This window comes from Corvus hawaiiensis, chromosome 4 (genome assembly GCF_020740725.1).
Source record: "Corvus hawaiiensis isolate bCorHaw1 chromosome 4, bCorHaw1.pri.cur, whole genome shotgun sequence".
NCBI classification, from domain to species: Eukaryota; Metazoa; Chordata; class Aves; order Passeriformes; family Corvidae; genus Corvus; species Corvus hawaiiensis.
The window spans coordinates 22,095,896-22,109,953 of NC_063216.1; the positions used below are offsets into that span (position 1 = coordinate 22,095,896).

At 42.0% G+C, this 14,058-nt stretch overlaps 1 protein-coding gene across 4 annotated transcripts in view; it reads right to left on the minus strand.

Annotated features, from left to right (window-relative positions):
* Nucleotides 1-10,295, minus strand: part of DNM1L (dynamin 1 like) — a 36,318-nt gene extending 26,023 nt beyond the window's left edge. For all 4 annotated transcript variants that reach the window (XM_048300342.1, XM_048300340.1, XM_048300341.1 and 1 more), the window contains exon 1: nt 10,067-10,295. In XM_048300342.1, coding sequence (XP_048156299.1) covers nt 10,067-10,168 — 102 coding nt within the window. In that variant the 5' untranslated portion in view covers nt 10,169-10,295. The remainder of the gene's footprint in view (nt 1-10,066) is intronic.
* Nucleotides 10,296-14,058: the final 3,763 nt, after the last annotated feature.

A 14,058-nucleotide genomic window follows, 5' to 3' on the forward strand; every position in this document is an offset into this window, starting at 1 on the left:
AGCAACACATTACTATCAGACAGCACATTTCTACTAGTGCAGTAAAACAAGACATGAATATATCATATGAGCTTTATAACCTATTGAAATAGGACTTGTATGCAGAACTACAAAATAAGTAATAAAATACAAGGCCAAACCCCTAGAAAGTCTGAACAGCAACAAATGAAAGCCTTTTATTGTACCACTTTATTGTATATGCTTTGTGGCACAGAAAAAAAAAAGATGTTTTATCAAAAACATCATTTGTCTCAATAGGCAAACATACCAATGCACATGATGTACATTTTTCAGAGTAAATCTAAATCGAATTTGACAGCAGTGAGATCAATGGTCTAGAAAGACTTGGAAAAAAAGCAGGGTCTAACAGAAATATGGCCTTATTAAAATTTGTTTTTCCTTCAAAAGACTCCCCTAGAAATTAATTAATAATTTTCTTCAACTGTCCTTCTCCAAACCCAACTTTGGGAACCTTCCCTGCAAGGAGCTTATAACAGACCATTGGGCACTGAATTCTTACCAAAATAATTTAAGAACAACCTGACCAAAGCATGAACTAGGTCTGCAAGCCTTCCTAAGAGAGCTCCTGTTCTGGCACACTTCTGAAGAATTACTGATATTACAGACTCTGGAAAAAAAAAAAAAACTTCACAGTGAAAAATAACAAACCACTTCTCAACAAACTTACTTAAAACAAGTGAAATGCCTTGTTGAAGTGAAAACCAAAAAAAAAAAGGAGATTATAAAGGTTCATCTGCTTCATTGGAAAAAAAAAACCAAAGAAGACCAGTGTTTCATTTATTAAAAATATTTCAAACATTAAGAGGCATCTCGATGTGGCACTTGGGGATATGGTTTGGGGTGATTATGCTGGGTTGATGGTTGGACTAAATAATCTTAAAGGTCTCTTCCAATCTTGATGATTCTGTGGTCTCTTCAGCAAGATTTCTTAGACATGGCAAAAATTATCACTCAGTCTCAAAAGGCTGGAGATCAAACTAAGATGAAGTGGCTTCTCATGAACATATAATCCAAGCACATAAGGTATAGTAATAAATAGCTGGAATCCTTATCAAGAACCTCACCATGAAAGGAAACCAAAAATCCATGGGACAAGCTGCTGCACACTGCTGCTTTAGTCCTTCCTAAAGAGTGGTAATGCTGGAAGCTAAAATGGGCACACACCAAGCTACATTTAGAAGTAACCCACTGTGTCTTACACCACCCCCAATTATCTCCGGACGGAGAAGGAACAATCTGGATCCTTTGCAAACGCACTAAATGAAACATTACAGTACTCCACGCATCAGGAAATTCTTTCAAATTGCATTACATTCCCAACTAAAGCAATCTGTTGTTGGAATACAATTATCTAATGACGCACTCCTTAATCGGGACTCCTTAGCATCCATTACCAAGAATTGTCTGGGAACACGCTGAGGAAGGCAGTAAGCACAAAGCTGATCTTGCTCTGCCAGTGGGATATGGGTCTGTTAAGAATACAAAGTCAGTTCAGCCAGTCCTTCAAATAATAGATGTAGACAGAGACTAGTTCTGATGACCAAAGGTACCACAGCAATTTTAGGTGAGTGTGCAGAAGCATCACACTTGTCCTGTCAATCTCACTGAAATGCTCGTCGTGATGTTAAGCATGGACTGAAATCCACAAATTCATTTAATGATGAGTCCAGAAAAGCATTAACAACCTCTAGCTTTTCACAGAAGATGAGGCAGATTTTCCCTCTGGGACCCTAATATCCGATCCTAATATGAACTATTTATTAGCTGTGATATCTAGAGGAAGTTAATAGAGATTGCTCAGAAAAAAAGGTGGAGCAAATACAGGAACATCTTGTGTCACTCCTTTAACCTTTGTGTCAAATTTCCATGGCTGTGTTTTACACTCTGCTCTGTCAACCACGAATAATGTCACAGAGAAACACCGGAGTCTGGTGGATGGTAAAACCGTTTTTCCCAGAAGTACTAAGACAAAAAGAGATGATGCACACAGGACTGACATATTTTACATCATATATACTGTCAGAGTGTGTTGAAACCTTATCAGCATTCTCACTGCCTCTGCAACACCTGTGTGTTCATCTTTGTTTAGATTAATCTGAAGATGATGTTGACAATCAAGGATGAAGGGCAGTCACTAGGAAACAATTGTGCACTTACTCTCCCAAATTAAGAAGCTGCAAGATGTAAGAATTGATCCACTCCAAAAAGCCAGCATCTCTACTTTTAACAGTCCTCCTGAGGTTGCTCTGCCTCCCTGTCCTTCATTACTTCTTTACTTGTCCCTGTATATTTCAACTGTGTGCACTTAAGTATCAAAAGGCATCTGCTCCCATCCATTACACTAATTCTTAAGAGAAAATGTGGGTTACAATCTGCTGCATTACAAACCACAGTTTTAGGAATTCAGAAGCAGCACACAGCAAATGCATGATTTTATAATTCTCCAGCTTCATTAACAGCCAGAGATGTTACTTTCAGAAACACTTCAGGGTCGTTGACAAGTCAAGTGGAAGAGACTCTGTCTTGAAAATGCTGAAGTAACACTGTGAGCAACCATTCACATTCATCCTATCCCATTTACTTCACTGGCTCTCTTACTCTATTTCCGCATCCTCCTTAGCATTCCTACTTTAGAAGACACGCGCCCTACACCAAACAGAATGCAAAGATGTTTTCTCCATATCAGAAAAAGAACCCTGAACCAATCCTCTTGCACCATGGAGTTATTCTCCACTTTTACTGCTGTCTATAGGGACAACAGCCTAGAACACCCTGATGGCAAAGACCAGGGCAGAGAAAGGATCAAGTGCCTCAGTGCTGTCCATATTCACTGCCACTGGATCACCTGCCACAGTCAGCAGCAAGCCTCTACTACCCTCATTTCTCTTTTTTCCTAACTGCTGATACAGTGCTGGAAGTTCCTCTTGCCTCTGATGTCCCCTACCAGTAACAGTGGCTTTCTCAACACCATCTCTGCCTATGTAGGCAGTATTTTTATATCCCTGAGCGAGCTTGTCCTCATTTCTACCCCCTGCACGAGTCTTCTGTGCTGAGGCTGAGTCATAAGTTCCCTCAGTACTGCTCTCCTTAGACCTCCACTCATTTTCCCAAGCAAGTGTACAGACTATTGTTTTGTGCTCCATGAGGCTGTCCTTAAAGGAATGCCAGGTCTCTTGTGATTCACAGTCCTTTAGCTCACAGGGTCCCACCAATTAGCTCAGTAAATAAGCAAAGTCAGCTCTTACTCTTATGAAGTCCATGAAGCAAGAAGGCAAATTAACACGAGGCCCTCCTGGAGTCTCACTGATGCACCATCAAATTTCTTACAGTCACTTGCTCAGATTGTTGACTGTTGTATATTTCAAGTATTATTAAAATGATAATGAACTTGTATCAGCTGCAACAAATTTCAAGTCATCTTACAAGCATCTCCTGCTTTCCCTTGTCTATCTTTAGACTTCATAATGTCTTTGTGGAGCCAATGCACAATATATCATCTGTGGAAAAAAAACTTTTTTAAGGAAACATATCCAACAAATTACTGGGAAACTTCCAAAACAAAAATTAGTTGAAAGGACTGGAAAACTTAGCTCTTTCCTTTTGAACAGGGCAAACTGATAACTTTTTTTACTATCTCATCCAGTAGGAAAAAAATGCAAAGCACTCCTGCAACACAACACAGACTTAACTACAGGACAGCACAAGAAAATAGAGGCAGTGATTTCGGAATTCCCTGTACCGTTTGGAGTGGCACAACAACACAGACATTTGAGAATGACAGTAAGGAGCTGTGAAGTAAGAGAGACTTCTCAATGAGACATAATAATAATTCCTGAAGAGTTCCATTAAGGAAAGCAATGCATCTGCTTTGACATCTGAGATGAAATGGTGGCAATTTTGCAGTTTCTGTCATCCAAGAAGTATCAAAGTCCTGCTGGTAAATCATGCTCCTGGCAATACATACATCTACAATTCCCTAAATTTTCATTCTATCATTGGGAAATAAAAGCTAATACATTTGTGCTGGGATCTCATCCACAGGAATATTACCCAAATTGGTGCTTTAAAAAGTTATTTGCAGTAGCCATCCTAGAAGAGTTCAGCCTGCTGTAACTAAAGAGCAGCAGAATTTTTTTTCTTTCCTTATTTTGCAAATATGAATTATTCTGGAATAAAAGGTGAGTACACATGCAATTTCAGAGCAGTTCCACAAGGGAACTGCTTTGCTTGGAACAGCTATTATAATAAAATCTTCCTATTCAAACTAGGAACGCCTCAAGCTAGGCTGGTTGTAAACAGTTAACAAATTTAAAAGTTTATTTACTAACCAGAAAAGAATGTTAAAGCTATAAGCAGGCCAAATGAATTATTTTAAGACATTGTTTGAAACAAAATTACACTTCTAAAAGATGCAAAAGAGACAACAGGCTGATCCCAATTTGAGAAAGCAGTGAAACCAGCATCATGCACTGCTCACTGTTTCAAAATACATGCAAGATCTTGTCCAGACTACAAGACTGTTGTTCCTGCAGGGCATTCCCCATTTACTTGAATAGAGAGCTCTCCTGAGTAAGTCAGGGAGAAACTTGAAGTCTCAGGAACTACCTCCATATAAAACAGCTTATGTACAAGCAGTAAGAAATGCTAGAACTGGCACAGCTCAGTTCAAATTCTTCAGAAATCCCACATTTACACCATATCTAACTGTAGACACAGGCCAAACAACAGCAAATACAGCAATGATTAGCAGATGTTTTCTTCCTCAGTACATTAATTCCCTGAGCCCTCCAATAATTCACTTAAGAAAAAAACGCCTCATCTGAGTAGAAACAAGTACAGACTCTAAGTTACATCATGGAACTGTGGTATTTGAAGATTCACATTTGCAAGCCAGATATCCTGACCTTACGTAGTATTGTGTATACTACTATACTCATGACTTGCAGTAAAGTGAATCAAAACAAAGCCAACTTGTATCTTCAAATTTTAAAAGTTCTAAACAGCAGTATTATCAAAAAAACCCAAACCCCCAAATGTCTAAGTTAGTCAACCTTCTGGCTACTACAAGAACAAACAAGAACTACACAACCATTTTCTCTCCAGATTCTGAAAAACAAATGCCTGTGCTGTTTTAATACTCTTCCCCTCCATCTTCCTGAAAATATTTTTCTGTGCACTGTGCCCCCTAGACAACATACAAGATTCACCTGCTCTAATTAAAATACAGGTTTTCCAAGAAAAACAATTGCCAATCACAAGATGAACAGGACCCTTGCAGTAAAGCACCAAAACCAGTGAGAAAACAAAACAAAACACACAAACAAAAGAAGAGAAGCACAAGACTTCTTTATCCACATCCAACTGTGAATTCTGTGCAGACTCTCCACTCTTCCAAAATAACCAGGCATTTGCAAACAATAAAATTAGTATCTTCTTTAAATGATGTTTAATACTGCTTTCATATTAAAAATTCATATTGATAAAATGCAGGATCGAGTTATTAGACCTATCATTTTATTTTAATTCATATTAAGTGTGCAGATAGAAACAGTGAAAATGCCATCCTTCCAATCAAAGAAACCTCCAGGACCCAAAAAGCTCAGCTGTTCAGAAACACAGGGAGCCCATCAGAGAAAAGAAACAGCACAACATAAACGTCGTTTGCACTGTATCATATCAGCAGCAACATTTATATTATGTCTGGTAAATGTAAACAGCTAATTAATGTCAGCCTCACTTCGCTGCTTGTCTGAAACAAACAGCAGAACAGTCAGGGCATGACTTGACAGGAGCAAAGGATGGCAAAAAGGAAAACAGTTACACCCAAAACCAGAGACTGTAAATGTCAGATATGAAAACAATGAAAAAAACCCAAATGAAACCAGGAAGTTTACAAAATATTTGGGAGAAAAAACAAACTGTCCCCAGCCAGCATAGAAGCTACACTCTGGTTACATCCCTCAAATGTAGATACAAATGGGTTTTTGCATCTGCATGAAATGCCAGGAAAGATCCTTGGACAAAACAACAACAACAAAAAATCCAAAGAAAAATCAAAACAAACAAAAAACCCCCCACAAAATCCAAACCAACACCCCAACAAGAAAGGAGGGAGGAAGACAGCTTTGTTTGGCATGGTGTTTTCCTGGTTGCTTGGTACAAGCTGGAGTTTCCTTCACCTCAAACCGGCTTTTTGCCAACACAATGTAGGCTACACTGAATGAGCTAAGCGGCTTAAATTTCTGTTCCCCTGACAGGGGAAGTCACAGAAGCCCTGTACAGCACCTGAAGTTTCAGACCAACGTGCCAGTCTCTCTCAGACGGGATTCTTTGATAGCATCTGCTGGATTCATCCCCTTATCCCACTCGTCAGGATTGTACATTACCTTCCCATTGCTTTCAACTTCTTAACAGCCAAATTACCATCTCAACTATTTATCTTACCAGAATATGAACTTATACATATTCAAGTGCTCGGGATGTTGCCTCAAATCAAGAAACCTTCCTCCTTGCAGCAAAAAGTGGTCTAGCATTGAAATATCAAACATGATACTTACTCCACACAGTAAAAAAAAAGGAATAAGTGTAATGCTCCTCTGTGAGCCAACCCCAGGGGAACATCCAACAGAAGTCTATAGTAGATACTGTAAACTACACCTCCCCATTGAAAGTCTCAAAATGGCATTAACAGAAGATTGAGCAAAAGTATTCATAAATGTACACATGGAAGGTCACTTCCAAATCTCACTTGTGAATTCCATCAGTTGCTACATCAATTTCACCATGATATCTCCACTTCAATTAACATTACCAAGTGCAAATAAAGCCTACAAGGTGTTTTTATAATGTCACTATTAGGAGAATTTTGCTACAAAGCTGACACTAAAGTTTACATATAACTAGGCTGATGAATACTAAAAACCCCAAACATATTCCAAGAATTACTGGCACAAAAAATAAATAAAGACAATTCATTTTTACATACTTCTAGGCAGATATTTTTTTGTCTCGCTGGTTTTCTTAAATTTATTCTAAATCTTATGCCCACTTTTGTAGTGCAGACATTTAATTTTTGTGATACCACCTACCCATACAAAAGACCATAACTAACCAAACTACTTTTCTTCCCCTTGCCTCCTTTTACTGTAGTTTTAATGTGTTTAGTTGAGACTCTTCAATATCACCTTGTTATCCCTTACAAATACAGATCACAAAGCATTTATGTAAACCAGAATACTGAGCATTCCAGCATTATTGAACAAATATTTTTATATCATATTCCTAACCTGGACACTTCTTTTTTTCCCCTTCAGTCATACAGTTCTAAAAATGGAACTGGAATACTGAATTGGGGAAAAAATAGAACAGCTATCTGGGAATGGCTGAAAAACCCTGAAACAGTGAAGGAAAACTGGCAGTCTGAAAGTGTCCTCTGAGTTCTATCAGCACAGTCCCCAGTTTTCTTAAATGACCCTGTACTAGGACACAGAAATAACTTACACAATACTTATGGGGAGAATGAGAAGGAATTCTCATATGACTAAGTGGCAGAAAAACCACTAGAAGTGCAAGAGACCATCTCAATGTGCAAAATTTACTGAGAAATAATTTGCAATTAGCACCAAAATGTATCTAGAAAGAGGAAAAATTAAAGCATTTCAATTTCTCAGGGCACAAGGGCAGTAGGAAATGAATCCCAAACAAGAGAGGTGAGGGAAAGGGAACATGGGAAACAGAAAATATTCACAGCTGAATTAAGGCTTATTAACAGCTTCTAGTTCTACAAACTCTAGAAAAGAAAGAATTAACTTAATGCACAGAATAAGAACTGGAGAAAGACATGAGTACGACACAACACAAGGGTAGAGAAGAGAGAGGACAGGTGAGAAAAATAAACAGAAAACACTACTTTAAAAAAGCATTTTCCTTCTCTTTGATGAATATGTAAAAAGGTCATTTAAGAAAACCAACTGGCAAATTGGAAGAAAAAAGCATAATTCAACTAACAGAGAGTTACAGAAGTCTTAACTGGCAGCATTTGTTTCCTACAAGTAAAATGGAGGTGAAAAATCCAAGACTGTTCATTGTGAATATTATTTAAGGAAGAAAAAGCAAAGACAGCATATGCCAGTGGGCTACAAATACATCAGCTGTGTGAACAAACTTAAAGGCCACAGCACTTCACCAAGAAACAAGACTGTCTAAAAAAAAGAAAGAAAGCTACCAGCAGCAAAACTATCAGCTCTAAGGCCATATCTGACACATCTCCAGAAATCTGGTCTCCAATAAACTAACTTCAAATTAATAGACTAATAAAATTTTATTTAAAATAAAACTAATTGCATAAAATAAAAATCTACAGAATTATCCTTTTCAGTAAAGACAATTTTTTTCTTCCAACAACTCTGACTAAAACAAAAAAAACCCAAAATACTTTACTATATATTTTTCCAGAGTCCATAAAGGACTTTGTTTTGGCTTGATAGAAAGTTTCATCCTAATTCATGGGAGTTTATAAATATACTGAATACAGCACTGAGTAGATATTGGTACTGATGGGTAGACTGCTGAAGTCAACCACATGTCAATACTGTCTTAACTCTCAGTATTTACTTATGAAAAGGATTTGCACCGAGGAAAAGCTAACTGGGACAGAGCTGCTTAAAAGTGTTTTTCAAAAATGCCACTTTAATACGTTTCATAAAGTGAAACTGGAAAAAATGCTTTTGAAATCTCACACAGAAAAATGCCACACCTCTGTACAGCACTTTCTGTTGCAGATCGAAACTGAAACACGAGAATAAAAAGAATAAAAGAAACACTCAGCTTGCTTGTGTACTTTTTCATGTAAAGAAGGTGAAATGTCTTCATAAAGCGATCAACTCCTATCAGACACAAAACCAGCAAGTACCCAACACAGCTTACCAGTCTCTCCCTCTCTTGAATGCTATTCAAGCATTCCAGATCTACTTTATAAAGTGGCTGAGGTAGTCAGTGAATGTATCTGATGTACAGTGGGAAAAGAGAATGAGTTGTGGCTGCCTCACAGCCATTTTGGCACTGTAGCTGGCTTTGAGGAAACCTATTCCACACCTCAACAACCTGCAAGCTTTACACATACAGCTGGTGTTTTAAGTTATTTAATAAAAATCCTGCGTGCAGAGTATTTGGTATTAAAGTCTTTGGTGAGTAAGCTATTGTCAAGGAGCAGAGCACACTCAGTAGAAACAAAATGAGAGATCCATTAGCTTCAAGTTTTACTTCTGTTCAACGCTTCATCTTCTACTCCCTGCAGCTCTGGTCAGACATGTTCAGCTGCCAAAAGTTCTGCTGAAGAGCAGCATCCCATTTGAAGAGATATGAAGAGGTCGGAGCTATCTTCGAGCCCAGGAGCATTACCGGGCTCACACGCACGTGTTGCAACTGTTGCAGCCAACAGCCGCCGGCCTCGCCTCTCACCTTCACTCGCCATCACCAGCTAAGACGAAGAGTCCAAACGGCACAAGAACTGGGCGGAAAGGAGAACCATCCACGCCTGCAAGATGCCGTTCCGCTACCACATCCCTTTCATTCGGCCCTCGCTTCACGGCCGCTGTCGGCGGAGGGAAGCCACGGACGGAGCAGCGATGGCGGTCACGCTGACGCACTGGGGCGGCTGCCGGTCCACGGGTCCCCCGACGCCACCCGCACCCCCGGTGTGCGGGCCGGAGCCACGGGAGACGGGGGCCCCGGCCCTCCCCGCAGCCCTGCGGAGCTCCTCGCCCGCTCGAACCGCTACGGAGAAGCGCCAAAGGGCGGGCGGGCGGCGCACGAGGCGCTCCCAGGGCGGTCGGGGGTGAGGCAGCGGAGTCGCGGAAGGAGTGCAGGGGGAACGCCGGCACCGAGGGCGTCCCGCCCGCCCCACCCGCCCTCGCCTGCCACGTCCCCCCGTGCCCTTGGCGGAGACAGCCGCGGGTCGGCAGCGGCGGAAGCGCGATGGACACGCCGACCTTGCCCTCAGGGCGGCGAACGCCCACGCCCGCGCCCCCGGCCCGGCCCGCCTCACCTGCGTGCCCACCACCACGATCTGCGGCAGCTGGATGATGTCGGCCCCCACCGTGTTGAACACGTCCTGCAGCTTGTTAATGACGGGGATCAGCGCCTCCATAGCGGCGGGGGAAGAGACAGGGCGGGCGAGGTGTCGGCGGTCGATGGACGCGACGGGCACCAGCGGCTCCCTCAGCCGCCCCCTGCGCCTGCCGCCATCGGCGCCGGCCCCCGCGCACGGCCCAGCCCCCGGCAGTCTCTGCGCGCCCGTCGCGCGCAGCGGCGCCGCCGCTGGGCACCATGGGAGTTGTAGGCCATGGCGGCTGCCGGGGCCCCTCCCCGGGCCGCGCCGCGCTCGGAGGGCGCCGGTGACCGCGGGCGTTCGAGGAACACGACAGGGTCGCTGTGGTCTTGAATCACAAGCCATTGCCAGGTTTTATTACACAGAATCGCAGAATCAATGGAAAAGACCTCCGAGATCATCGGGTCCATCCTGTGACCGAGCACCACCTTGTCAACTAGACCGTGGCACTGAGTGCCATGTCCAGTCCTTCCTTAAAACCTCCAGGGACGGTGGCTCCACCACCTCCCTGGGCAGCCCATTCCAATGCCCAGTCACCCTTTTTTGTGAAGAAATTCTTCCCAATGTCCAACCTGAACCTGGTGCAGTTTAAGACTATGGGCTCTCATCCTGTCCCAGTTGCCTGGGAGCAGAGCCCGACTTCCCACTGGCTACACCCTCCTTTCCTGTGGTTGTAGAGAGCGATAAGGTCCCCTCTGAGCCTCCTCTTCCCCAGGCTGAACAACCCCAGCTCCCTCAGCTGCTCCTCACAGGAATTGTGCTCCAGCCCCTTGCCCGGCTCCATTGCCCTCTCCAGGCCCACTCCAGCGGGTGCCACAGGTATCCCGTGTGGGGCAGGCCGGCCTTGTTCCGCCCAGAGATACCGGCAAGGAAAGGTGCTGAGTGGCAAATTGCCAAAGCTTGACAGCATCTGCTGTCACAAAGCCAACGGAGGAGGAAAATGAAGCTGTTGGGGTAGAAATGGAGGTCATTTCTGGGGGAGAACAGAACTGGAGATCTGCTCCTACAAACTGCACAGTGAAAAGAATATTCTTCCATTTCGGTTCACATATTGAGAATTGCAATGGACACATTTAGAACAGCTATATTTATTCTGTTTACTTTCTTGTGGATATTTTTTGGTTTGCTGTGAGACTCTTGGATAATCATCTGAAATTCTGTAACTCCAATGTGTAATAGTAGGTTAGATCGAGGTGTCTTAGGAAGTGGGAAACTCCAAGATCTAATACTCAGCTGTGTTATACAAAGAGATAGAATGAAACCAGTGGATGACTTGTGATGCGAGATCACAACAAATAAGCCGTCTCATCTTCAAATGTCTTTTCTTTGAGTCATTTTCTGAAAGATAAATTATGAATATGCTGGCACTGAGTTAATTCAGACTTTGTTCTTTCTTGTAAGAAGCAGAGTAAAAGGCTTCTGGCAGTTTCAAGTTTTGGATGGCATTAGAATTCTTATTCTTGTTCTATACAAATTTGTCTTTTCCAGTCTTTATGTCTTGAAACACTCAAATGTCAAAGGAAAGAACAAGGATATATATTCTTACTTGTACATCTTTTCAACAAAGCTTCTCATTCTTAGCCAAGCAATTTCACGCTGTTTGTCAGAGGGATAAAATTTTGTGATAAAGGCATGAAGATGGCTAAGGAAATTGAAACACTCCAAAATTAGTGTATTCAGCACAGAGAGAAGCAGTTAATACATGTCAAATTTTGGGAAGAAGGTCCTGAATGGCTGGTGAGGGCTTCTTGTCATACAAACATTATCCAGCGGTTTCACCCATTAGCTCTCAGCATCCTGCAGCCCATGGCCCCCAGAGATCATTCATAACAAAAGGCCATTTGGCATCTGCCTCTCCAGCTTCCAGGACAAAAGGAAATGTTTCCCTGACACAGAAAATAATCTTTTTTAAAGGTTTCCTGTTCTCTGTCTAGGCTGATCTCCTCTCCTTCCTTGAGTCTTAGGAAGGGAAGGGAAGGGAAGGGAAGGGAAGGGAAGGGAAGGGAAGGGAAGGGAAGGGAAGGGAAGGGAAGGGAAGGGAAGGGAAGGGAAGGGAAGGGAAGGGAAGGGAAGGGAAGGGAAGGGAAGGGAAGGGAAGGGAAGGGAAGGGAAGGGAAGGGAAGGGAAGGGAAGGGAAGGGAAGGGAAAGGAAGGGAAGGGAAGGGAAGGGAAGGGAAAGGAAGGGAAAGGAAGGGAAAGGAAGGGAAAGGAAGGGAAAGGAAGGGAAGGGACCTTGCACAGGACAAGAAGCTGCTGGCTCCCAAAGATAGATAACACCAGCTTATTTCTCCATGCAATCCTCTTTTCTCCTACCATTTTTATTTTGCCATATGACCTCATGGACACCACTGTGAAATGGAGAAAGTGAAACCTGGTTTATGTCTTAATTTAGACCAGAAGTGGGACATTTCTGAAAGAATGTAAAACTGGAAGAGGGTCAGAGACAGACAACAAGGAAAGGTGTGGAACGGCTTCTATATCAGGACCAACTAAGAAAGCCAGGAGCCTTCACTCTACAAAAGAAATGGCACAGGGTAGCAAGGACCAGAGGTCTGGGTAATCATTAGCAACCTGGAGTGGGTGAAAGAGAATCAGGTTTCTTTACTCTCTCTTCCAATAGGGACATTTTGGGAGCATCTAATGGAAGTAAGAGCCAGCTCAGAATAAAACAAAGCACCACTTACGGGTGCTTTGGTGACCTTTTGAGCTCCTTGCCAAAGGATGCTGTAGACAGTAAAACTTCCAATTGATTCAGAGGTTGTATGGATTAGTTTAAGAAGGAGAAATGCATTGCATGTATAAAAATAGTTATGTAGGGATCAAATCTGGCTGGGGCTGTCTGTGAGTTGACAATGTTTGGAAGCTGGGAGGGCAGCATGCAGAAGTACTGTGTGTGCTCGCCTGTTAGTCTGTCCCAGTATGGCTATTCTTAGAATTTTATCAGTGTAATATTTCAAGGAGCACACAGAGGAAATATCAGCTGCTGAAGCAAGATGAGACAAGCCAGCCTGCCCCACAGAGATGTTGAAAGGCCTGTCAAGGGCTGGATACACCAATGGAGAAGCACAGTGGAGACGGAGGAAGTGAATTAATGAAAAAATGCAAGAAAGTACTAAAGAAGACATAAAACTAAGAAACATCAGAATGCTAAGTTTAACACATTTTACATTTTTGGCTAAAAAGTGAGAGCCAGAAATACCTCTGCTATGAAGTGTTATGGCCTGCACCAACTTATAAAATCCAACAGTTACCTCAACCTAGTTGAGGACTGTGCCAAAGCAATAATATTTTAACAAGCAACAGTTATCTGTAGCTTCAACTCTAAATTTCCATGGCTGATTTACACAGTACTGAGCAAGAAACTCCAAGATCTGATAGAGCCAGTAGTAGTCAGACTGGTTATTTAAGTTAATTGACAGGAGAACACAGGAGCTGCCACACCAAATGTGACCTGATATCAATCTACTTCAGGACCTTCCAGCATCAGCCCTCTGGGAAAAATATAAAAATGTAGTAATAAGATCTTCTCATTCCAAAACTGTATGTTAAATAATTTTGATATTGCTGTGAGATCAGAAGTAGACAGTTCAATATTTCTTCTATGTTACTGCAAACTAGATTGCTTTTTTTACCATATAATAGGGTTTTTGTCCCATCACTCTAAATTCTTGGCTCCAATGACAACCTCTGATGGTAAATTTCATTATCCAATTATATATAATGCAAAAAATCAATTTGGTATGAGTTTTATATTTATCATCTTCTAATTTCCATATAAGCCTCCTCAGTTTTATGTTTGAAATCAGGAGAACATTTCCAGACTTTCTTCTCCATGATACAAATTTCTTTTTTAGTTTTGCATCATCATTTTCTTTCAGTTTTCTTAGACAGCTGAGTCTTTCTAATTGGCATACAGACAGTAATGGACA